The sequence below is a fragment of the Thermobia domestica genome, chromosome 2 (assembly GCF_964235325.1).
Source record: "Thermobia domestica chromosome 2, izTheDome1.hap1.1, whole genome shotgun sequence".
NCBI lineage: Eukaryota > Metazoa > Arthropoda > Insecta > Zygentoma > Lepismatidae > Thermobia > Thermobia domestica.
This window is the reverse complement of record NC_137455.1, coordinates 314,212,541-314,239,187: the sequence shown is the minus strand read 5'-3', so window position 1 is coordinate 314,239,187 and position 26,647 is coordinate 314,212,541. Positions and strand designations below refer to the sequence as shown.

At 36.3% G+C, this 26,647-nt stretch overlaps 1 protein-coding gene across 2 annotated transcripts in view; it reads right to left on the bottom strand.

The window, feature by feature from the left end:
- Positions 1 to 958: 958 nt before the first annotated feature.
- The window catches only part of Tbcd (tubulin folding cofactor D), a 97,209-nt gene continuing 71,520 nt past the window's right edge, over positions 959 to 26,647 (bottom strand). For both annotated transcript variants that reach the window (XM_081748995.1, XM_081748996.1), the window contains 4 exons: positions 12,263 to 12,396; positions 9,737 to 9,888; positions 6,464 to 6,659; positions 959 to 1,824 (listed from right to left, as the gene is read on the bottom strand). In XM_081748995.1, coding sequence (XP_081605121.1) covers positions 1,237 to 1,824; positions 6,464 to 6,659; positions 9,737 to 9,888; positions 12,263 to 12,396 — 1,070 coding nt within the window. In that variant the 3' untranslated portion in view covers positions 959 to 1,236. The remainder of the gene's footprint in view (positions 1,825 to 6,463; positions 6,660 to 9,736; positions 9,889 to 12,262; positions 12,397 to 26,647) is intronic.

Genomic DNA, 26,647 nt, shown 5'->3' with positions numbered 1-26,647 from the left:
CCACGCTTACGGTACCTTAGGAGCTATCCAATATACTTCTTATATATTTGATACACTCTTCTCTGAGAGAGGTTTTAATCTAATTGTTAATCAAAAAGTGTCAGTCGCTTTGTTTATTTATTTTCTATTACTTTTGAAGTGTATTTTATTTTACATTTTGGGTACTACTGACACCATACCCAATTGGATATGTTTTTATTACATTCGTGTAGTTGGGTTATTTGTTTTGAATTGTGTTCATTTCTTGTTTTTGAGCTAGTATTGCTTAGTTTTGATTATGGAGCGATGCAACCGATAAAATGCTAGATAGTTATCTACGATAAACACCATATGCTCCACCTAATTGCACTGCCACATTTGAATTATCAGAATTCACACAGAACGCAGACCAATCTTCCACGTCACCTATCACGAGTCAAGAAAGCGTTTAATACAAAAGACCTGTATTGTTTATCGCAGATTTGTTCTGCAATTAAACGCGGTGCTTCCCAATCGAAGAAACTTTAGTGAAACTTATTTTCACAGATTACAGCGCCGTCTATCACGTATCGAGAAAAATTTTTCGAACAAAATGTACTTGTTTTTCCCGTAAAATCTGAATCTACAATAAAAAGTTAGTGCGCCTTTTAAGTTTTCCAAGCTCCCCATCCCCAGGGGGAACGATGTGGTCTTATTTTATCACACATGAATTTCCTCTTCCAAAATATTAATTTTTTATTTCGAATATTTTTTTTTTCGTCCGATGCTTATTTCTCCAGATATTTTGCAGTCTCGAGGAAACACTTCACCCTATATATTGTCGAAACCACGCTTAAATTTATCCATTACTTCCAACTTTATTGCGAGAAAAAAAAAAATGGGTAAGGTGCGCACTCTTGCACGTCACAGAACTATGCACGTAACACAAACTTGAGTATTTCAAATTCGAAATCAAACGTTTTGACACAAACACTAGAAAAAATATTCAAGTACTTTAATATCAACTTTTAAATTAACAAAATTCATTACATGATTCTCTTGATTAAATAAATATACATTTTTAACAGCATATAACTTTCTTTCTATTCTGTTAAATGTATTCAAATTTTGCATGAGTTAACATTTTCTTCTATTTTAAGTCGTATATTCATATTAAATTAAAGTCATTTAACAAGCGTATTTAATTAGTTATTTATTGTTGTATTTGCAACTTACTTAAGTATTTAGAAGCTTCATTTTCATCTTATTTTTCAAATATTATTTCGCCGCTGTTACTGGTCTGGGAATTGGAACACACATTAGTTCACACAGGTTATTTCGGATCGGTTTCAATGTTTCAACAGGCTGATCCCAATTAGTTTCACTAAGGATCGTCATCACTTCTTCGAAGTTTTCTTCTGGAAACAATTCTAAATCAGAATACATTGTTATGGATTCGTACAGTTTACTTGCAGTTGCCTTCCGTATTCGTGGAAATTTGTGACAAAGAAAAATGGCTAGATGGTTCAACGCCTTCTTGGACACATCTCCCGAAACTTGAATTAACTGGCAAAACACATCACCACTTGCCATTAATTTCTTGGGATCTCCACATCGCATGATTTCTAGTTTTGTTAGCCTTAGAATATCACGAGCAAATCTTGATGCGGGATCTTCTAAGACGTTTCGTACGCAGCCTGAGCCCAAAAGATGATCAAGAAATTTCAATAGAGGAAACGTTATTCTATCTATCTTCTGGTTTTTCTCGAAGATTTCTATGAAGACATTACACAACCTGTCAAGCTCATTCCTATCATTATGTTTGGATTTTAGGTACGAAAATAATGAGGAGCTGGAATACTTCACCTGCGAAAGAAAATAATTCATGTAACGGATTTGTGTAAATTCTTTACACACAATTGTCCACTTCTACTATAAGATACATAATGAATAACTTATTACCTTACCTTGGATCCGCGGAATTAAAATCCTTCCAAATGGTTTCGATGTTCGTTGACCTTTCTATCAATGACTTATATTAGCTGCTAAGCTAGTATCACACGGATAAATTTTTGCCTTCCTACGAAACCCTTTTGAGGGCGAAAAAGTAAATGGAATCCTCACTTTTCAAACTATGTTGAACTTAGCCCCGTGAAAAATATGTTACAAAGTAGAGAGTCTTTTCAGTATTTGAACGTTGATATAACAGAGCAGTCAAAAGAGTTTCCGAGATGTTGTTGTAGTTTTGGCATTTGTAATGCAATCACAATGACTCTTGTACAGCACAGTCCTTAAGTTGTCTAATTATGAATGTGACAAAGTGTGAACAGGTTATAACAGGCAGTATACAAGTAGTGTAGCTGGACAGAGGAATGCGTGATCAGCAGTTGGCACAATGTCGCAGTTCAAGCAATGCGCAAACATCAAGTTCATGTGGGAATTGGGGAAATCTAATTCAGAGGCGTCGATAGCCTTAAAACAGTTTACGGTGACAATGCTTCAAAGTACAATTGACTACAATGGTATCCGTTTCGTCACCGAAGAAGACAATCAAAACCAATATGACGGCTGAACTTCAGAAGATTTCAAAAGAAGTCTTTCGTCTGTGTTTCCACCAATGGCGGGAGCAGTTGAGCAAGTGTGTGTGTGTTTCAAAGATGTCTACTTTGAAGACGATTAGGTAAATGTGTACTTATATTGTGGTAATAAAGAGCTGCAACAAAATTCCGGGAACTTTTTAACTGCCCTGGTATGTTCTTCCTGTTTGTAAAAAATGCTGTTGCAATTTTCTCTATCTTGTTCCACTTCATTACAAGAACCTGCCAATGCAAATCTATATCAACTTTATTTTCTTCTCTGATTTTCTTAGTATAAATTGATTATTTCCTCCTCAACAAGTAGACAAATGAACTAACGTCATGAAGAAAATTGCACCAACTTGTTTGCGAACAGGGGCCATGGTGGATCAGTGGTAAAACATTCACCTCTCGTGCATGGGGTCCTTCGTTCGATCCCAGCTCGCGCCAACTGAACTTTGTGGTGGACAAACACCGTGTGCGTGGGTTTTCGCGGAGTTCGCCCGTTTCCTCCCACTTTCTTCATTCCATCATTTCATTCATTTTTGATCATCTCCGTCTCCTTTAGCCTAAGCGGCATAAACGTGGGATGTAAAACTTAAAGATTTCATTTTTCATTTGCGAACAGAAAAGGTATAATATATAAACCTTCAATAACCTATAATATATCAACTTCGTACCGTATTTTTTCATGAGGTCAAGTGTGGAGAAGTGGGAGTATTATTTACTTTCTCTCTCTCTCTCTCTCTCTCTCTCTCTCTCTCTCTCTCTCTCTCTCTCTCTCAGAGGAGTTACACAGGAAGGCAGGAATCCACTTGCATATTACCAGCTGAGCAAGTAACAGAAATAATTGATAAAGATGTCAGTGAACATCTAAACCAACTGAAAGTATCAGGTTGTCTAAAATGTATTAAGCCTTTTGAAGTCAAATTAAGAATACGTTTATTCTGATTTGAAAATATTATTATGAAACCACATATGCACCATTTTGTTAGATGGCCTTTTGCCACTTGTCCGACAACACCATAATACCGTCGTTATAGAACTTCCGTAGTATCTGGGCAAAGCGTGTTTCACAGACCTCTTTTGAAACTAACTGAACACCATTCAGAAGGGTCGGCAGAGACCGAAACAGATGTTAGTTTGGCGGTACCACATCAGTGCTATACGGTAGATGCATTAGAACCTCCCGACCAAATCCTCTTAATTGTTGACGGGTCGTTAAAAATTATGCCGTCTCGCTTTGCCAGCATGGTGTACTACACCATTTCTGTTGACCGGTTACGATCGTTTTTAATTGGCAGGTGTACTCTCGCTAATTCTCAACAGTACAGTTCCGAGCGCCCGGCAGCAACAGCTCATAATACACGTTGTCCTTCCAATGCCACAAACGCACAGTCGTTAGTGTGGGTTTTGTCACAGATGGTGGAGCTTTTCCTCCTTCGACCACACTCTTTGTCGCACTTGTTGTAGTACCACTTTCCATCACTCGTGCTCAACCGCTTTAGAAATGGCTCGAGTTCATAGGATCGAGTAAATGTTTTAAAGTCAGATCATGTGGCACCCAAACGTCGAACTTCCTTTTGTTGCCAGCTTTCTCTAAATAATTTAACACTGTTTGGTGATGGATGTTTAGGTCATTGGCGATTCCATGACTGGTTATATTCTGATTTTGTCAGACTTCTGCCAGAATATCATCCACTTTCGCCGTGATTGGTCTTTCACTGCGACGAGCATCTTGGCCATGAACGAAAGCGACTGAATCATCTTTTGGCTGTTGCTTTAATAACGTATCTTACCCATAAACATCACAAATTTCTTCACGGACCTGCGCAGTATTTGTGCCTTTATCCAAAATTGTCAAATGTAGTGCAGTTTTGAGAAAGGTCACTCATCTTCACAGCACAATACCTTAGGTCTAATCAAAAGAATTCCAACACTTTTCGTACATCTACTACGAGGGTCATTCGGAAAGTAAAGAACGTTTTTGTATAAACACTTTAATAACTGATATACAAAGGCGAAATTTGTGTTACATACTATGTGATACTTAAGTTACTTTTCGACATAGTCGCCGTGTAAATTTAAACACTTGTCATATCGTGGTACAAGTTTTTCTATGTCTTCGGCATACACAGTTGCCGCCAAACTGTTGAACCAATCACTAACAGCTTCCTCATCATCATCACTAACAAAGTTCATCATCACTGCCGTAGAGGCTTCGTGCGGAAAGATTTCGTGCAGCCCATCAATAGTGAATCGCCTATCCTCTTGAATTTTCCGCTCAATTCTTCCTTTGAGTTCGTCAGTCACAACAGAAGGCCGGCCCGAGCGTTCATCATCGTGCACATTCGTCCGTCCGTCATTAAACATAATGCACCACTTACGAACTGATGCTTCATTCATTACATTTCCATACACCTTAGTGATTTGTCTATAAATTTCTATCGGACGCACTTTTCTTGCATTCAAAAATCTTATCACACTACGAACCTCACACTTGGCGGGATCAGTAATTGTATCGCACATTTTACAGTCGCACAGCGAAGCAATAACGGACCGTAGCGGATCGCAGCTGGTGCCAGACTGAGGCTAAAGCATGCCCAGGTCAATAACCCAGCGGGGGTGGGGGAACACGCGCACGCGCTAGCGCAAAACGTTCTTTACTTTCCGAATGACCCTCGTAGCTTCAACTGTCAGCTGTCGAAGTGACGTAAGATCTAACCCGCTGCGACTCTCATGCCCTGCAAGTTGGGGCACTATCGCCATCTTAATACTTTTTAGACTACCTCAAGTTTTTAATTCCCTGGATACAAGATATAACTTTGGTTGTACTTTTTCTTTCAATTGTTTTTTACTGTTAGTATTATCTAGCCTTACTTATATCTTAAATCGCTTTACGTAAAATGAGGTTTCAAATTCAAAATACTTTGTCTTGTTTAATTCTTCCTCCTGGTTACGCTATAAATAAGAGTAAGTGAGTTTTCATTTTGCTAAATTAATTAATATTCACTCCGTAAGACTCATGAAACAATGACATAGTGTTTTGAAGAGCACTATGAAGGGGAAACACCGGAAAAATTTTCAAGAAACCTTATTTGAATGACAAAATACCTTATCAAAGGTAGTGTAAAAGGAAGAACAATTCACTACTCATTTTTTTTATTTCTGAACACTGCTTTTAATTACCCTGCATTTAGGATTAGTTTGTTTCTATCCAGGTGGTTCGGTATGCGAGTTTATGGGTAGTATAGATAACCCTATACTGTTCGAATAATATTGAATAGGTCAAAGCTGTTGACGTAACGAGTTTGGAAACGAGGTTTCCCATATAGTACAACGAATTAGACAGCGTCAACACCGGTATGCTGCACATTTCTTTCAAATCGCGGTATATCATTCCAAAATATAAATACAAAAGTTAGTTAGTTAGTTAGTTAGTTTCTTTCTTTCTTTCTTTCTTTCTTTCTTTCTTTCTCTCTCTCTCTCTCTCTCTCTCTCTCTCTCTACACCCACCCACCCACCTACCTACCTACCTATTCTGAAGCCATTACTTAGCAGAATTTCGAAAAAAAAAAGAAAGAAAAGAAATGTTTAATCCAATTTTGAAAAAAAAAAAAAAAAAAACTATATTTCACACTGATAATATGTACGGCAGTTTGGAAGGAATATTACACATACAGATGACCATACCCTACTCTAATCATACCCAGAATACAACTCAATTCGTCCAAAATTGGTCTAATGAATTTGGAAAAGGCTTCTTCATTTACATCAAACATTCCCTTTTAGCCTTGGACTACAGTGCTCACTTTTGACGTCCATTCTCGTAGATGCAAACCACGTTGGAGATACACTCACCATTACACATGGACGTTATACATAATCAAAACAAAAGTTGATTCAGCATTTTTGCCTAAAGTACTTACAAGCCTTTCCGTTAATCCACCAATGCTAACCACCACACCTAGCAAAACATTATGAGTATATGGTTTGTAGGCTATAAGCTGCGTAAATCTTGGAAATGTTTCAGATTCTGAACTCCAATTAATATCCTCACATTCTGCCTTCGGGAAGATCTTAAGAATCTCTTCATGGTAAGGAATATTTGGAATTCGAGGTTCACTGAAAAAGAAAGAAAACAGCAAGAATAATAATAAAAGGAAAATGGTATTAGCATTAGTGAATTAAAAATTATAGATTAAAAATATATGTAAAAATGCTATTACACGTTGAAGTTACTCCAATGATTCGCAAAAATTGCTTTAAAAAATAATGATAACATAACTTTCGGTTTATGTTTTCAAAGAAAGAAATATTTTGTGTCCTAAGAAACATTATCACTATTTGGGTTGTATTTGTTGCTCTTTTTGATTTTAAAACATGTTCCTTTTGCAAAAGATCGTGTAACGTTTGAAATCATTCTGAAACCGTTTGTCCGAAATCCTCCAACAGTTACTTTGTCTTGCCCCGGGCGCTGATAGCAAGAGGGCGCCGAAGGAGCGAGAAAGGGAAAGTGCTGGAAATGAATAAACGATGCGTCGCCCCGAAAAAGTATTGGCGCCCTCTTTTCGGTTTGTAAAGAAATAATTTGGTAAAAATTTTCTTGCTTCGCTCGCAATCCAAACGTTTCAATAAGTCACAATAAGTTTTACTTATTACTTAAAGAAAGTTTATATATTATGTCTTAATGATGTGATATAGAAAGTACCGAGTAGTGACTTATAGTGTACGTAGGAGCGTTAGGTGTGAAATACATCTTCGACGTTTTGATGGTGACGAGTTTATCAAGCTTTTCTACCCAATCGGATTAATCACGGCGGTGAGAATGAAGGTATGGAAATGAGATGAGTAAAAATACACATTCCGCCTGCTGTTTATGCGGAAATATTAAAAATTAAGGTAAATAAGGGGAATAATAACATTTTCGAATTCGAAGTAGTTGTAGAATAGGGGCTTAAGGATCATAACTTAACCCAACGAATTTCGTTTTTATTCAAAGATTGATCACTACGTTTTTTTTTTTTTTTTTTTTTTTTTTTTTTTTTTTTTTTTTGTGCATACGTATCTAGTTGTGTGATACTTTTATCTATCTACGTACATACAAAACATATACCCACATTATATATATATATATATATATATATATATATGGGGGTGGGGGTGTTAGTGTATTATTAATATGTTAATAATAAGTAAATTTAAATTCAGAATTTTCATTCATTAAGAAATTAAGTGATTACTATAATTTCAAACATATGTAGTAGCCAAACTATATTTTGGATTTTAAATACAAACATTAAATATATTCTTCCCCTCCATCGATCAATATTGAGAAATATACAAATACGGCTCCTTCTGAACTATAGATTTTAGCCACCTATCATCCAGAAAAGTAATCCTGGTACAGTATTGAATATTACTATCTTTCCATTTACTGCTAAATCAGTTTATTTTCGTGTGCTTATATAAATAGAGTGTGTTTAAGAGTTGAATATACGTGCAATACTATTAAAATGAAGCAAAACACATATCGGACAACGTGATGAAAATATCTACATTCGATATAAATATGAAGGACTATAATTAATAATTTGGTTAAAACAAAATGTTACACCTTTTCCTTTCTATTCATCTCATAGTTTATCATATTCTTCCATCCTGAATTCAATACGACTACTTTTCCACGACGGATGTTTCCAAGTACTGACGTCATCACCCACTAGGTTATTCGCATGTACGGGAACGCTACTTACTATTACCAATATAGCGAACAAGGGAGTGGTCCCAGCAACGTTGAAATCTTAAGACACTATTAGAGCTCCTTCGTGGCTAAGCGGTTAGCGTACGCGTTTTTGGCGTGGGAGACCCGGTTCGATTCCCGGCGGAGCTCATGTGGTTCGGATTTCATGTTAATCAGTAGGTCCATGTCTCATATAACAACGCTACTGAAAGAGACGTTAAACTCACAATCAACTCATTAGATGCTATTAATTTCTGAATCTACTATTTCTCTATCATCTTCGGACTTCACAAAATGTCAGTGGATTCCCAGAATTTTTTGAACATACATCATAAATAGGCAATATTTTGAGTGTCGTTATCACTTTGTGCTAGGGTCAAGTTTGAATAATTAGGTTTTCTGCTACTTAGATATCTGAGAGTAACAAACTTTTTCTGATATCCATGGAGGTATAAACTTTCTGAGAATATCTGAATATTTTGAAGTTGCTTATACTTTTGCGTTGAACTGAATATTTTTAACATTACTGTTTAATTAAACAAGATATAATTTCAAGCATAAGAAATTAACGATTACTTTTATATTTCATGTTATGTGGTACGTACTTTTTAAAATTATTTCAACATCTTCTATTTTCCAGTGCCTGAGAGTTTTAAAGGTCCGTGGGGGTATATTATCTGCCCGAATTCTCGAATATACAAGGTACCTCATTAGTGGAACTTGCTAAACTCGGAAAATTCTATTTTAACCAGCATTATAATCAATTTAAACCCAAAGCGGTTGTTTCCTCCTTTTATTAATATATATGAAATCACAACCGTCATAAGAAGCTCGGTATATAACACTGGATTTTCCAATCACAGCTGGGGTCTGTGGTACAACCCACGTGGTCCGAGATGAGAGCACCGACCTCGACAATGAGTGACTGTTCTGGGAAGTGAGCTGGGTGGCATAGTAGTTAACGCATCGGCACGGTATGCCGGAGGTACCAGGTTCAAGTCCCGGTCCAGTAAGTCACTTCTTCACTCTTTGCGTTAGAATTCATACCTATAGAGGATTTGGTGTATGAAATAAAAAATCGGTTGTTTCTCCCTTTCATTTGTACAGTTTAAACTATTTCCAAAATTAAAGGTATTTTCTTCTTTGTAAATGATCTTTATGTACAGAAAAAACCCTTAACGTTATTACGGAATATTTCCGTTTACTCCATACACTTCTTCCTGATTTCTGTACAACTATAGCGAGTAAAACACGAACTCGGAAAACCTCAGTACAACTTTACTGGAAAATACCGCAAAAACAGAGGGAAGTTACGCATTAATAGTTACTTGTAGAACTAAATATGATAAACAATAGACATGTTGCCTAATCTCTTGTTTTTGTCTATCAAGATATACGAGTATCAAGATTTATACAAGATGTATAAAAAAATCATGCTATATTAAGACGTTAATCGTACCTGTGAATGATATTGTAAAACACTCGACAAGCATGTGCTCTTGTCCTGTCAATCCTCTCCACAGCCTGTTGTGCAACTTCAGCAACTAATTTGGACATCACATCTGGAGTAAGTAGTTCTGGTTCATACTGCACGACAAGTTTCAGCACATTCTAGAAAAACAATATGTATATATAATAACATGTTCCATGCACTTTTATTCAGTTTCATTTGTAACCTCATGTTCTTGCTATAAGGGAGAAATACCAGAATCGCTACGACTTGATCATACTCGGATATATCAGCTGCATCTGGGAGTACACTGATTGCTTGACTTTCCAAGTGCTGCCGAATTTTGACGACTTTGTAATTTCTTTTTCATAATCAAATTGCTCAACAACTGCTCATACTTCACTACTGAACTGAATTTCACTTTTAAGAGTTCCGACGATTACATTACTCACTTCTTTATTATTATTATCAGTATTAGTAGCATATACAGATCTGTATCAATTTAATGGAAAGACGTAATGTCTGAGTTAGATGGTGACCTCAGCGCCGAGCTCTTGGTGGTGGAGTCTTAGGGCAAATTCCGTACTACATGAGGAGCAGAAGAACAGCAATGTAGCAGCCAACTGAGCAGACGGTGTTAGTGTGAACTGGGCGATCTCTCTGATTTTCAAAGAAATGAAATTTTCGCGGTCGGTTATGTGGTGCGAGCATGACCAAAATGCCAAGTATGTTGGGTATGTCCAGAGTGACAATATCCAAGGTGATGGTGGCCCGGAAAACTAACGCCAAAACTACATCGGTGAAGAGGAACAGTGATCGGAAGAAAACTCTTATCTACAGGTCCCCACCGTGCATTGATGCGGACTGTCACTCAGAACCGTTGCATGATTGCAGTGGAAGTGACGGTGGAAATGACGAAAGAAGTCAAGCAGCACCTCTCACAGCCTTTTCGACGACCAGTCTGCAGCGAGTTACACTTTGTGGACATATGGGTTCTTGTACAGACGAAACCGTTGGTAAAATATCATCACACTTTAGCACGACGCTAACAGAGCCGCGAACATGCACCATGGGTCGCTGATGGCTTGAAATATACAATATTACTAAATAAGTAATCGTTCACTTTATTTCAAATCACGGACAATATTTATCGCGGAGGCTCAAAAAGCATATGATCCGCAGTGTCTCCGCTCAACTGTGAAATATGACGCCGGCCCTGTGATACTGTAGGCAACAATATCCTGATTTTCAGTGAGTTCTGTGTTAACGCTTACTGGTCGCATCACTTCCCGTCATTATGTCGCTATTTTAGGAGACCATGTGCATACTATGGTCTAATGTTTAAGCAATAACATTCCCGGATAAGAATGAGCTCATTCACACAGCTGGATCTGTTACATCGTAGTTTGAGGAGCATAGGGATGAAGCTGAATACTTCCCTCGGGTCTTCAAATGCCTGGATTGAACATAACTGTGGTCTATTTTGAGACCGAATCCGTCTCAGATTTTCGCCTCCGTTCTCTCTCACGGAACTGAGTGATGCACTGCGTGTGAATGGTGTAATATTCGACTTGCTACCATTCATGACCTCTATGACTCCATTTCACGTTACATCAGAGCTGTTCTGAGGCAAAAGATGTTCCAACGGCACATGAATTTGGTATGTTGCATTGTTTCCTCAGGTATTTACACTAAATTGATAAGGAACTGTAACCATTCTATTCTACTGAAGGTTTCCATTGTTGCTTCAACTATCGAGACATCTTGCTTCCTCTCCATAATTACAATGCCCTATACGTATTTTAAAAAATGAGAAATAACACAATCCAATAATAAAAAGAAGTCTGTTCGTGTTATCACTATTCTAATATATATAACCATCTGTTTAAGTTCTATAGTCTTCTGCTCGCGCCAAGTGAACTTTCTCTTGGACAAACATCGTGTGCGTAGGTTTCCTCGGGGTTCTCTCGTTTCCTCCCACTTTCTTCATTCCACCATTTCATTATTTCTCATCATCACCGTCTCCTTTAGCCTAGCCGGCATAACCGTGAGATGTAAAACTCAAAATATTTCATTTCTATAGTTTTCTGTGTAACCATGAAAAGAATACAATTTCTCGATTTGGTTTTTGGTAAAGCATATTAACGACGAGTGAGAGTGCTTGAAGAAAGCTGCTTAGATATAAAAGATCCTTGTCTTTCGACTGCTACTGGTGTTATTGGAATGTTAATATGAAAACTGCATTTCCTGTATGTATATAACCGAAGAGAGAAATTTGTTTCTCTCTCTTTTTCTTTTTCTAGGTAAAGTGATCAGATGAAGGCAGCCCATAGAAAAGCAACACTACAAAACAAAAGAAAATTCTGTAGATACAAAGGAAAATTATTGAGGCAAAGAGAAACAAAGTAACAAATCCTTACTTCTCGTTTTATTTACAGCTCATTGTTTCTCCTTCCCTCATTCCACTTACTTTACAAAATTAAAAACATTGTACTGGTTTAAGGTAGATATGATTATGTTGTTGTCAAGGCTTACCTGAACACCGGTCATGCAGGCTTCTCTCATCCAGGCACCTATGTCGCCTCGGCAATCAAGTGTGTAATCGTGCATTCCTTCTATAAAACAATTGAGTATCCTACGCAACGTTTCACCATTGATAACGTTCGACTCTGAAAAAAAAAAAAATTAAAATTCTCCATCAAAATGAGACTGAAGTTAAGTATCATGCTACTGAAAATTCAAAGGTAAAAATTTTGTTTTTCAGTTCCTACTTCTCTTACATAGTTTGAAATCACCAGCACGGCTGTTATCGATCAGGACACGGCTTCAAGTCTACCACCCGTTTTACTGTTGCCTACATGCAGGATACAGAGTGTAAAACTGATATTAGTTTTATATCATATTCTGACATACCAGAAGAAGTATGTGACACATATCCAATGGATTTCTGTGGCTTTGAGTAATACTAAAAGCTCCTGAAAATACACAACAGCGACCCATTAACAGTTTATTCAAATCCGATAGAAGAGATGGTACAAATAGAAGTTTCCATCGAAATTTGTTACAATGAAAAGAAGTTCCTAGCTAAATGATTTTGATAATCTAGTGGAGGGTTAAAAATTTAACCTCCTTACCACGAACACACACACACATACATACGTATCTTCGACAGGTTGAATTTCTCAAAGCTTCGTCTTATCTACAATCTAGAGTTAACGAGAACTGTGTAGAAAATTTCGACTTCTAAGCTAGAAGTTTTTCGGAAATCTCCCGACAAATTAATAAGATAATGAGTTGCGTGAACAAAAGTAATTACATAATCAGCGCACTACCACAGTAGAATTATCCTCCGCATTTCAACATTAAAGTAGTTATAAAATAAATTAAAAAAGAATGACCAAAGATTTAAATGAATGAACGAGAAAAAAAACTTCTACTAAAAGAAAATAAATTATTCTGGAAGTAAATAACCTGTTTTACTTTTAAAAAGCACATTGACATTGAAATGTGATGTAAGTCAATAGTTTTCGATGTTAATAAGATCAAGATTAGTTGAAGCCTGTAAAATAAACTTCTATGCGCCAGAAAAAGGTAAGGCACATAGACAATACAACATTTTCATGAAGTCAGGGTTGTTGGAATTTTTACCGGCCCAAAAATGTCCAGTGGATTTTTTGGGTAAAACCCACACAAAAAAAAAAAAATAAAATAAAATAAAATAAAATAAAATAAAATAAAATAAAATAAAAAACTCCAAACATACAATCCAAAACTTGAATGGAAATAATAATCTTAATGTGATTATAATTACGTTCTTCAATCGTGTTTCTTCGTACACGCCTATTTTCAGAATAGGTTTAAGATATGTATTTATCAAGACATCGTCACCAAACTGGGCTTTTGTTATGTTACTTTGATTGAAAATGAGAATTCTAAAGGGAGAACAAAGGATCAAACTCTATGCGAAAAATCGAATATCTAACAATCCTGTCAGGTTAGGGAGATGAAACCTGGTATGTAACTCCTCATTAAAAATAAGTGGAAATGTGTTCCAGCGCTTTTGAAAATGTTCTTTTTTTATTTTTTTAATTTTATTTATTTATTTATTTATTTTTTTTATTATTATAAGACGTTACTTGTCGTTTGTGATCGCGTCACAGGAAGATGGTTGAACAAGTTGAAATGAGTTTCTAAACATAGTACCTACCTCATGCTGAGATTTTATTATGTAATTTTATTTAAAGAGAGAAGAGGGTACAAAATTTATGCCAAAAGTAGAAAAATCTTATGGAGTTTTCATTATTACAATTTCATTAATATACGTATCCTAAGTGGGAGAGGAGGCTCAAATATTTTCCATAAACTTCATTCTTCCCGTGCAAAGAATGGACATTTCAGCTAGTCTGGAATAAATAACAAGGTAACTACGTTCCTTTGTTTTTGTAGTACATACTCGTGTATTAATACAAACAAATAAGAAAATATCTTTCAGTATGTCTCAGTTATATACAAATTGAAAACGCTTCTAAAAGGAAAATTGCTAACGATATATTTCTGTCTTCTCAACACTAACGGCAATCAAATCGTAAAACTCCCGAATTCTTCTTGTGCATCTGGTGAAGTATGTATCTACACTAAAATTATCGTATGTTACAAAGACTCTTGAAGCGTAAAATCTCTTGTGAAAACAAGTCAGCAACTAGAAATGAGAATTTTAAAAAACTCCATTCCTAACATTGTAATTCTTAAAATAAATATATAAATATATAGGGTGGCCCAAAACTAGGTATGCACCCTTGCATGGATCAAGTATAACATTCTAGCTTCTTGGTTTATTTGCTTCGGCTGTTCCGAGCTTAAGCTATAAGTAAAAAGACATTAAGAACAAATAATAAAGGAACTAAGTCTACATGATAAATAACAATAAGAAATGATATAAAAAGCAATGAGTTGATCAGTACGGGACTGTATACTTACTTTTGGGCCACCCTGTATATTAAAGAAATAAATAAAAATATCTATTTATCAAAGCCGTTTTTTTATCTCTGACTCCTAAACTTGAGGTACTATCCCAGTATTTCCCTGGTATGTTTTGAAGGAAACTAAAGGCTTCTTCAGCCAGAAAGACTGGCTTAAAAATTTGAATCCTGAATGTAATAGGAGATTTTATTATTTTTTTCTATATTATATAGAATTACCTACCTCTTTGTTACTCTACAAAATTGTCGATTTCCTTTCTAGAAATCGAAATATAACCGAGTGTCAATGCTGCAAAGCGAGTCCCACAAAACGCGGATGGGGCTTCACGGATTGCCTTATAGGACTTTCCTCTCCTTTCTTTTCAAGTTTATTTCAATGTCTCACGATTATGTACCGGGGCTAAGGAAGATAACGAAAACAGGAAACGAAAGAACCAAGGAAACGCATGCAAGGGACTCCTTCAGGGCCACTTGCTGGTTTCTTATATATGTATAATAATAATAATAATAATAATAATAATAATAATAATAATAATAATAATAATAATAATAGAAATATATATATACATATATGAATATATTCTTGTATATTTGTAACTACGTACAATATAGGTATAAGATAGCCAGCGTTGGTTTCAAAGGTAAAAGGTTATATATATATATATATATATATATTAGGGTGGAGCCAAAAAGTAAAATTTTCGAGTATCGAATTCTAATAGGGCTCAAAAGTTGCGTATTCGCATGCTAATCAATGGAAAAATAATGGAAAAAAAATCACACTTTGGATCTTTAGTTCGCGCAAACGGCCTAAAGTTTGAAAAATTAACCCCAAAAAACAACAAATTTACCTTTACACGAAAGAATCAGATTTTTGAGTATCGAATTCTAATAGGGCTCAAAAGTTGCTTACTGGCATGATAACACTGTTCAACAACGAAAATGTAAACTGAACAAAATCAGCTAATTCTTATTGATTTTGTGGTGCTGATCACGAATTTGAAAGTTATTTTCGAATATAAGCTCTACTTTTCGTTTTACAGGCATGTCTAATAATAACGCTTTAAAAATAAATATATTCGCTTCGTTTGGGGTAAAATGTTACACTGATCCGGCAACACTGGAGAAACTATATGAACGCTTGGTTTCATTATGTTCCTTCTCTCAGTAGTGTTCTGCTATTGTTAGAAAAGACAGGTTTAGTGCAGTTATCAGCCGTTTTGGGTGTGACGTTTGTGTAGTGCAGGACATAAAAATACAACTACAAGTACGCAAAAATACTGGTATTTCGAATGTATATTTTTAAATAGTCGTCGGAACTATTTCAAGTGACATTTTGAGGATTTCAATAAACAAAAATGCCGCAAAATTGTGTAAACAGTGCGGATAGTTTCTGCTACGTGGTGGGGAAGTGACATTTTCCTCACAAAAGCAGACTATAACACCACTAATAAGAAAAGCCTATCAATATTACTTTGGTTGTAAAATTGGAGACCAAGATAAATCTTGGGCACCCCACATTGTGTCTAACACTTGTGCCAGCAATCTAAGAAATTGGATTAATGGGAAGGGGCGCTCAATGCCTTTTGCAGTGCCCATGATTTGGAGGGAGCCAAGCGACCACATCAGAGACTGTTATTTTTGTATGGTTCCTTCCGTCAAGAAGGGAATTTCCACGAAGAAGAAGCGGGCCTTGATCTATCCTAAGGTTCCTTCTGCAATGCACCCTTTCCACATGGAGAAGGACTACCTGTTCCTGACCCACCTAAAGAATACGATCTTTTTTCTGATGATGATCAAGAAGTTGAAGCTCCTGAATCAAGTACTTCGAAGGACCCTACGTTTGTTGTAGAAGAACCTCCATGTGAACCACATAGACTTACTCAAGAGGAACTAAGTGATCTAATCAGAGACTTGGACCTCTCGAAAAGCAAAGCCGAAATTTTAGCGTCACGCTTAAAGCAACTGAATTTATTGCAGGAAAAAGTAAATATTTCAGTGTATCGGAATAGGGAGAAGATGTTCACTTCATTTTTTACTATGGAAGACACACTTGTGGCATGTACAGATGTAAATGGTCTCATGAGGGCACTTAAAATTAATTACGAACCTACGGAGTGGAGGCTCTTTATAGATTCGTCCAAGGTGAGTTTAAAGGCAGTGCTTTTACATATTGGAAATGAACTTCCTTCAATTCCTGTAGGTTACGCAGTTTATATGAAGGAATCTTATGAAAACTTGAAACGTTTACTTCAAGCCATTAAATATTACGATTTTCAGTGGCTCATTTGTGGTGACCTTAAAGTAATAGCACTGTTGCTAGGTATGCAGTTAGGGTATACAAAGTATTGTTGCTTTATATGTGAATGGGACAGTACAGATCGTGGATCTCATTACCGCAAAAGTGATTGGAGTACCAGAGAAACTCTTCAGCCGGGAGTGAAAAATGTGCAGCATGAACCACTGGTAGATCGTAACCGAATTTTGCTTCCCCCTCTACATATTAAATTAGGTCTTATGAAAAGTTTTGTTAAGAGCATGAACCAAGAGGATGAGGCCTATAAGTACCTAAGAGGACAATTCCCTCGATTAAGTGATGCCAAAGTTAAAGAGGGTGTTTTGATAGGGCCACAGATTAGGCAACTATTCAAAGATCACAAGTTCGACGAAATTCTCCAAGGTGAGGAGAAAGCTGCGTGGGAAAGCTTGAAGAGTGTTTGTTCACAGTTCTTGGGAAGACACCGAGCAACAAATTACAAACAACTGGTAGCAAAGTTGTTACTGTGCTACGAAAATCTTGGTTGCAATATGTCTCTGAAACTCCACTTTCTTCATTCACATCTAGACTTCTTTCCCGAAGATTGTGGAGCAGTAAGTGACGAACATGGTGAGCGTTTCCATCAAGATATTGCAGCCATGGAGAAGAGATATGAGGGAAAGTGGAGTTCTAACATATTGGCCGACTACTGTTGGACTATTGCAAGGGATGCTCCAGATGTAACCTACAAAAGACAAGCCAAGCGAAGACGCTCAAAATAAAATAAACATAATCCTGTACAGGGGATCACTTGAAACTTTTGTCTACATTGCAGTGTAGTTCTTGCACAAAAAGGTATTTATACATATTTTTCATGTTTTGATGTTAATACTGATTTTTATTACGGAATTGTTAATGTTTAACTTGACCACGGTTACTTTATTTTCTGTATCGCTGTGAAACTGGTATTTGCGCAATTTTGAAAAAGGAAGTACAAGGGTATAGAAAGCTATAGGTTAGGGTACTTCTTAACTCCCAAACTTATCACATCACAGTGAAATAGATAAAAAAAAAAGTGAAATGTAGGTTTTTACAAGGATTTTGCTTAAATGTTCTATAAATATTAATACATTTGTATATATACAGCTACTGTTGTACAAGGGCGTTTTTTTTTTTTTTTTTTTTTTTTTTTTTTTTTTTTTTTTTTTTTTTTTTTTACAACCTGAGCTAAGAAAATTCTTCTATTATCATTTCCTTTCATATTATGCTTAAATGAATGTAAAAATCGCAATTTCAAAGAATTTACGTACTTTCGATCAAAATTTGTTGAACAGTGTAATCAATGGAAAAATAACGAAAAAAAACATACTTCGGATCTTCAGTTCGCGCAAACCGCCTAAAGTTTAAAAAAAAAAAAAAAAAAATGACAAAAACACCAAAATTTACCTTTATGCGAAAAAATCAAATTTCTGAGTACCAAATTCTAAAAAAGAGTCAAAAGTTGCGTATTTGCTTGCTAATCAATGGGACAATAACGAAAATAATCACACTTCGGATCTTTAGTTCGCGTAAACTGCCTAAATTTTAAAAAAAATGACAAAAAACACGAAAATTTACCTTTACGCAAGGAATATACAAATTACTTTTTTTTTCTTCATTTCTATAGCGTCTAAGTACTTTATTTTAGTTGTATGAGGGCATGTTTGTTATTAATTCGTTTATATGAGTGATTTTATACATTTTATTTTCATAATGATTTTGCAGCTCTTAACTTTTTTTTTTTTTTTTTAATGGCCCAGAACTCATCACGAGGAGGTGACTGCAATTCGAGTTCCACCCACATCCTACTCAACTCTCCGACCAATTAGGATGTGCTAAATTATGTTGATTTAGTCAAGGATGTTTTAAATTAAGATTTTTTGATCAAATTTACAATCTTGAGAGCAATTTTACTCTAATGTACCCTTCTCTGGTTTCTTGTCCACATAGTTTTCCTGCACACACTGTAACAAGTTTGACACATCTTTCAACTTCCTGAGTATGGCACGGAAAATTTAAGAAGTCAAACTCATGAGCATATTTGTCATGCATAAGTGATAAGATAGTTTCTGTTGTCAAGCTTTCGAGCGCTGGAGGAGGCGACTGCTTACATTTTCTCCAATCTATCAGCTCACTGTAGTCCGTGGCATCAGAGGTGAAATTGCTCTCAAGACTCACAATCCCAAAATTTGATTTAAAAATCTGAATTTAAGACATCCTTGACTAAATCAACATAATTTAGCACACCCTAATTGGTCGGAGAGTTGAGTAGGATGTGGGTGGAACTCGGATTGCAGCCACCTCCTCGTGATGAGTTCTGCGACATTTCATGAAGAAAAAAAAAAAAAACGTTGACAAATAGGTTAAGAGCTGCAAAACCATTATGAAAATAAAATGTATAAAATCACTCATATTAATGAATTAATAACAAACATGCCCTCACACAACTAAAATAAAGTACTTAGACGCTACAGATATGAAAAAAAAAGTAATCTGTATATTCCTTGTGTAAAAGTAAATTTTCGTTTTTTGTCATTTTTCATTAAATGTTAGGCCGTTTACACGAACTGAAGATCCGAAGTGTGATTATTTTCGTTATTGTCCCATTGATTAGCAAGCAAATACGCAACTTTTGACTCTTTTTAGAATTTGGTACTCAAAAATTTGATTTTTTCGCATAAAGGTAAATTTTGGTGTTTTCTGTCATTTTTTTTTCAAACTTTAGGCGGTTTACGCGAACTCAAGATCCGAAGTGTGATCTTTTTTGTTATTTTTCCGTTGATTATCATGCCGGTAGGCAACTTTTGAGCCTTATTAGAATTCGATACTAGAAAATTTGATTTTTTCGCTCCACCCTAATATATATATATATTACAACGGTACTTTGGTTAGAGATAATATGTCACGTAAATGAAAGATTGGAAATTAGATTTTATATTTTATTACAAAATACATGATGATGAAAAGATGAATGAATGAGATGAAAGATCCGGAGTTCTAAAAGGGGATAATTTAAATTTCTAACTAGACCGGTCTACACATTGACCTGAAGGGTCTCGGTTTATGACCGGTTGTCTCGTTAGCTGAAGGCTAGCCAAATTGAGACAAATGAATTAAAACATGTCAATGCAAGGCTATGTGTGGGAATAGAATATTAGCTTCCTTTTTCCTCAAATGAACCTCTTTGAGAAACAAATCAAAATATGGTTTTGCTTACTCACGTATCTCTCGGCTGGATGCTGTCCAATGAACTGGGCTAACTATTGACACTGTTGTTGTTGAAAATCATACGACGCACTATGCACTTGTATTCTGTTGTTGAGGTCCTTGGTTCAAACCCGCCGGGAAACTTCCTCTTCTTCTTCCCTTGTGGCGTCGCCTCGTAAACTCGCTGGGCCTCGCTACTCGGCTTGGAACCTTCTGGTCCAGGGTTCGAACTTGGGTGGCGGCTGTCCTCGTCGTCAACCTCAGCGGAGCTGGACTGGGTCTGTGAAGTCCTCCCTGGAGGTCGTCTCAGGCAGAGACGTTTCTGGACACTTGGATATGGGCCGGATCAGCTACTTGGACCTCTGGTGCTAGATGCTACATCACCGAAGTATTGGCGTCGGGTCCTATCTTTCGGCGCACAGAGCGACGGCGTTGACACTCTATTCACTCGTGTTGAATTGGACAAGTAAACTTTCTAAATTTGAGCTTATAGTATACGGATAAGCATCCTAGTTTACTCATATGGGTTTTAATTTTAAGTCGATGAAAGTGTGTTACTGTGACATCCATGTCCCTATTTCCGGAATAACAGTCTATTCTGGAATCGCAAAGGATGCTCACAGTTCCAAACAAGAAATGTTAATTTCTTAATAATAAAAGGTGTTTTTAAAATAAACTTATAATTTTGCCCATTCTGGCTGCATGTTCGCTACAATATAAAGATAGATAGATTGATAGATAGGTAGGTATAGATATATATATACAGCGCGATTCGAAATGATGTGAACGATAAGGAAACGTTCTATAAGTGATAATACTCTATGAACAATGAAATCTCTATGGAAATACTTTCAATATTATCCTCAAGTTCTGTTTGGAACGAGCGTAGTAATTTAAAATTTATCCGCTAGGTGGCAGAGTGATTAGATCCAAGATGGCTGCCTGTGGAGCAGAGAGAGAGAGCATTTTAGGTTTTAGTTTCACGTTTGTCGGTCTGTTGTTAGTGTTCAATGGGAGTTCCGCACAAAATTTCATAAAGATCCACCATCAAAGAACTCCATACGTAAGTGGTATGACAAATTCAACAGAACGGGATGCATTTGTAAAGAAAAATCGCCCGGTGGGCCGTCCACTTCTGAGGCAGATGTCGAAAGGGTTCGACCCAGTTTTCAACGCAGTCCACAGAAGTCAACAAGGAGAGTTAGCAAAGAGGTTCAAATGCGTCAAACACCTGTTTGGCGTGTAGTGCGTAAACATTTAAAGATGTATCCGTATCGAGTGCAGTTGTTACAACACTTAACACCTAATGATCACACGTGTCGCAAGACTTTTTGTGATTCATTTCAAGAGTTGTGCAGTGTTGATGATGATTTTTGGGCAAACTTTGTTTCAGTGATGAGGCAGCGTTCCATGTTACAAGAAGAGTGAATAAACAAAATGTTCGCATTTGGGGAACTGAGAAGCCTCACCAAATCTGTGAAATTGTGCGTGATTCACCGAAGACGAATGTGTTTTGTGCAATTTCATCTTCAAAAGTTTATGGTCCGTACTTCGTTGACGATGGAGCTGTGACTGGACAAACATTTCTACAAATGCTTACTACGTGGCTTATGCCACATGTCGAACATGACAGTGAACTTCATCTATCAATTGGATGGAGCTCCATGTCACTTTCATCACAATGTCAGAAATTTCCTCAATAACAGACTGCCACACCGCTGGATTGGGCGGTCAGGTAAAAATGATCATCAGCTTCTACGTTGGCCACCAAGATGTCCCCTGCGATTTTTTTTTATGTGGGGACATCTAAAGGACATTGTCTACAAACTCCCTCTCTACCCCAAGATGTGAATGAACTGAAAGAGCGCATCACTGCTGCAATGGAAACTGCTGATGCAAACATGTTGAAATGAGTCTGGGTGGAATTGGAATACCGAATAGATGTATGCAGGATAACAAAGGGGGCCCACATAGAACATTTGTGATGTACTATTTTCATTTTTTTAATCACAAAAACTTAGAGAGTTTTAGCATTTAACTGTAAGATTTGAATCTATTTGGATGATTAATAAAAAAGTTATACGGAGTTGTAATCGTTCACATCATTTTGAATCACGCTATATATATATATGTATGTATGTATACATGTAAAATACCTTGTATTTATCCTGTATAATCCATATATTAATCTTGCATATTCTTTTCTGCAGCATATACAAATTTTCCTCTTTTATAGATAACGAATACTAGTTGGAAAGATTTTCCCGTTGCCAGCACGTTTAGAATACAGAGGGAAATGGGGACCTGATTTACTTTCGTTTTCTTTTATTCCGCCTATGCCATCTATATGTGTCAATGGGTGGTTTTACTAGAAAAACAATCGGATATCTTTCCGAACCTCTCATATATATAGAAGGCATTCTCTTGAAGCGGGGAACCATTTTAGTGCTTCGAATAGCGAGAGAGGCAGCTTTGTCCTTCTCTGGTTCTATTTCAGACGATGTGAGTTCCTTGGTGAGAACAGTCTAAATGATGACTTGTCTTTCGGGTATTTTCATAATAGGCTGAAAAGTTCATGTATAGTATAGTCAGTGTGCAAGTGAGTCCACGGGGATAGCTTAGAGCTAAATTTGTTTTACTTCTCTATCTAAAGGAAATATATATATATTTATTTTGGATAAATGTTAGCTCGCGATTTCACTTTAAGCATTTTAACATTTAGTGTCTTTTTTGTTTGGGCTCCTTGTCTGGGTCCAGTGGCTAGGCTTACTGCTTTTGAATTAGAGGGCTCCGTGTTCGAGCCCGGCCGACGTCTGGCTATATAAGGCCAGACTGATAGTTTGTTATAAAAACACATTTGGTTCCGCTCTAGATTGCTAGGGGACTGGAACGGGTGAATTTAACCTATACCTATAGATCTGAGTGCTCATCTAGAAAGGCCTCTTATTGGGATCTATTCCTCTATCCTCACTGAACCTATTCCTAGTAAATTTTGTTAGATAGTATCCTTTCTTGAGGAAGGTCTGGTTCCGGGCATTTCCACGAATGGGTTTAGGACAGATGCTGGATAAGTGGTGACGGCATCTTTAGTACTGTAAATTGGTTCACTTCATTAGCTTGTAAGAGAACGCTTCCTGAGTGAACCCTAATAAGCGAGTATTAGTTTATGGGTCAATCCATTTGTGGGTCAATCCATTTGAAGTGATCCAGAGTTGGTTGCTGGACCATTTTTGAAAATTATGAAACCTACACAGTTGTTTGCTTCATGTTTTAAGACTTTAAAACTGTGTTTACAATATGTCTATCTGAAGTGGTTTGCCACTGGCGGCCATATTTGTTTCATGATTGTAAGGGTTAACAAAAACGTTCTTTGCGAAAACAGTACTTGGTCTAGAAGAATAAAACAAAAATCATTTGATTGGTAATGGACTGAAGTAAAAACGAGGCCTATAGGTGTTTACTTATGTTTCTCCTTTCTATGAGAAACTTACTAGTAAAAGTAAACATCAATATCGGTGAAATTTCACTTTTTGCAATGTTTTGTAAGTAAGAAGGAGCGGTATATACAGTTTGATTTTGCTTGAGATATGAAGATATATGTCGATAGTTTTACCAGAAAAAATATTGATTGTGATATACTTACCCTTACGTTTTTATGGCTGTTAAAATCACGGTTTTGTCGAAAAACCCGAAGTTTGGGTTCAAATAACTCTGATGGGGCTAGTGATAAAAATCTCAAATTAGCACAGGATGTAGTGCTGTTGTGTATGTTTATGGCAAATAAAAAAAACATTCTTGTGTATTTTACTGCTACAAAAGTTATAGCATCTCAAAAATAAAACATACTCCGTTGTAGTGATACCGTTTTGGCACACTAAAGAACGGCTATATAGGGGGTTACTTGTCTTCAGAGCACGTTGATAGCTTCACACGTATCAAAGTAGAGTTTCAATAAATTATATTTGAACATTTTCACGGCTAGACTACGTTATGACAGGCTTGGGGGCATTTATAGCCGCAAGTGTTGATGCAACACATACAGTGTAGCTATGCTGTATGTGACCGATCAGTCTGATAGTAGTGAGTAATCTGTTTACATCTGTAGCAAATGGCATAAGGGTTTAATAGTGTCATAGGAATCTATATTTTTAAAATCTAAATGTTTATGTTGTAGGTGCCGTGTAAACAGGTAGGTAAACAGGCATTGTTGGACATGTTTATTATTTCCAACGAAACTGATGATTTGCCCGACACAATAACGTACAGAAAGCGGATAACAGCTGATAGGGCAGAGATGAACACAGATCTCAAGAGGAAAGTGGAGTTTTTTGAATTGTTAGCGGAGAAATTGGAAAACCTGAAACCTGTGTCAAAGTCTCAAGCTGTTTCTCAAGAAGAAAAAAGCTCAACTTACTGCAGAAGAATGTTTGGTGTTAACAGATTTTGCAGAAAATTATTCATTCATAGTTCAGATTGAGATTCAGTTTTCATTGGATCAATATCCAAGCCACGGTTCACCCTTTCGTGTTGTTTTAAGAAATGAAATCTTTCAGTTTTACGTCCCACGATTATGCCGGTTAGGCTAAAGGAGACGGTGATGATTAGAAATGAATGAAATGGTGGAATGAAGAAAGTAGGAGAAAACGGGAGAACCCCGAGAAAACCTACGAGCATGGTGTTTGTCCACCACAAAGTCTACACGGTGCGAGCTAGGACCGAACCATTGACCCCAAGCACCGGAGGTGAACACTCTACCACTGAGCCACCGCGCCTCCTCTGTTTTAAGGAAAATGATAAATTAGAACACAAGACATTTTATTGCTTTCAAAAGATTTTCACAACGTATATTAAAGAAGTACATCCGAACATTAAAAAACTTGGAGCTTCAAGTCAACATAAAAACAGAAAGAACTTTGCTAATATATGCTGTCACAAACACGACTTCGATCTGGACGCTGAATGGCACTTTTTCGGATCATCCTATGGGAAGAAACGCCTGTGATGGTGTGGGTGGAACTACAAAACGAGAAGCCTCAATAGCAAGTTTGCAAAGGCCAACCAGATACTAAATGTAGATGACGTTTTCATTTTGTAATGAAAAGTTACAAAACAAAATATTTTCTGCTGAAATCAGATGAAGTAGCTAAGATCTCCAAAACTCTACAAAAACGTCTTGACCGGTGTACTAGATTTGTTGGTACTAGAAGGTACCACAAATATATTCCTATCTCAGAAGGCAGAGTCAGAGGACTACGACGACCATCCTGTGTTACGTATTCTGCAATTTGCATCAAATTACTTTGTTATTGCTAACATGCAGTTATGTTTTGTGTCTTTACAACAACAATACGATTTTGTTTTCAAAATAGTTTCTTTTTATTGCAATCTCATTTGTGCTAAACGCTTTGGGTAAGGTATTCTCTCTCAAACAGTAATATGTTATTAGTATTGTGTAATCTCCGTATGTTTAAGTACTGGGAATAGAAAAATACAAAAGAACATAATAATTGTTTCAATATTGAAACAATACACAACATATAGAACAAGTATATACCATATCAACGTGTTCTGAAAACAAGAAACTCCCTATATAGACCTTTTTTTAGTGTACCAAAGAGGTATCTCTACAACGGAGTATGTTTCATTTTTGAGATGCTATAACTTTTGTAGCAGTAAAATACACAGGAATGTTTTTTTTATTTCGCATAAACATATACAACAGCACTACATCCTGTGCTAATTTGAGATTTTTATCACTAGCCCCTTCAGAGTTATTTGAATCCAAACTTCGGGTTTTAGACAAAACCGTGATTTTAACACAACCATAAAAACGTAAGGGTAAATATATCACAATCAATATTTTTTCTGGTAAAACTATCGACATATATCTTCATATCTCAAGCAAAATCAAACTGTATATACCGCTTCTTCTTACTTACAAAACATTGCAAAAAGTGAAATTTCACCGATATTGATGTTTACTTTTACTAGTAAGTTTCTCATAGAAAGGAGAAACATAAGTAAATACCTATAGGCCTCGTTTTTACTTCAATCCATTAGCAATCAAATGATTTTTGTTTTATCCTTCTAGACCAAGTACTGTCTTCGTAAAGAACGTTTTTGTTAACCCTTACAATCATGAAAGTAGGCGCGCGCCACGAAATAAATATGGCCGCCAGTGGCAAACCGCCTCAGATACATATTGTAAACACAGTTTTAAAGTCTTAAAACATGAAGCAAACAACTGTGTAGGTTTCATAATTTTCAAAAATGATCGAGCAACCAATTTATTTTTTTCTGGATCATTTTAGATGGATTGACCCTTATGTAATTTTGTCTTAATGACAGAAGTAGGAAATTTTTAGACCTACAAATAGTAGGAACTAATTCCCTATTCTTTATGGATTAGGATAAAGAAATTCTTAAGCCTTTCTCAGT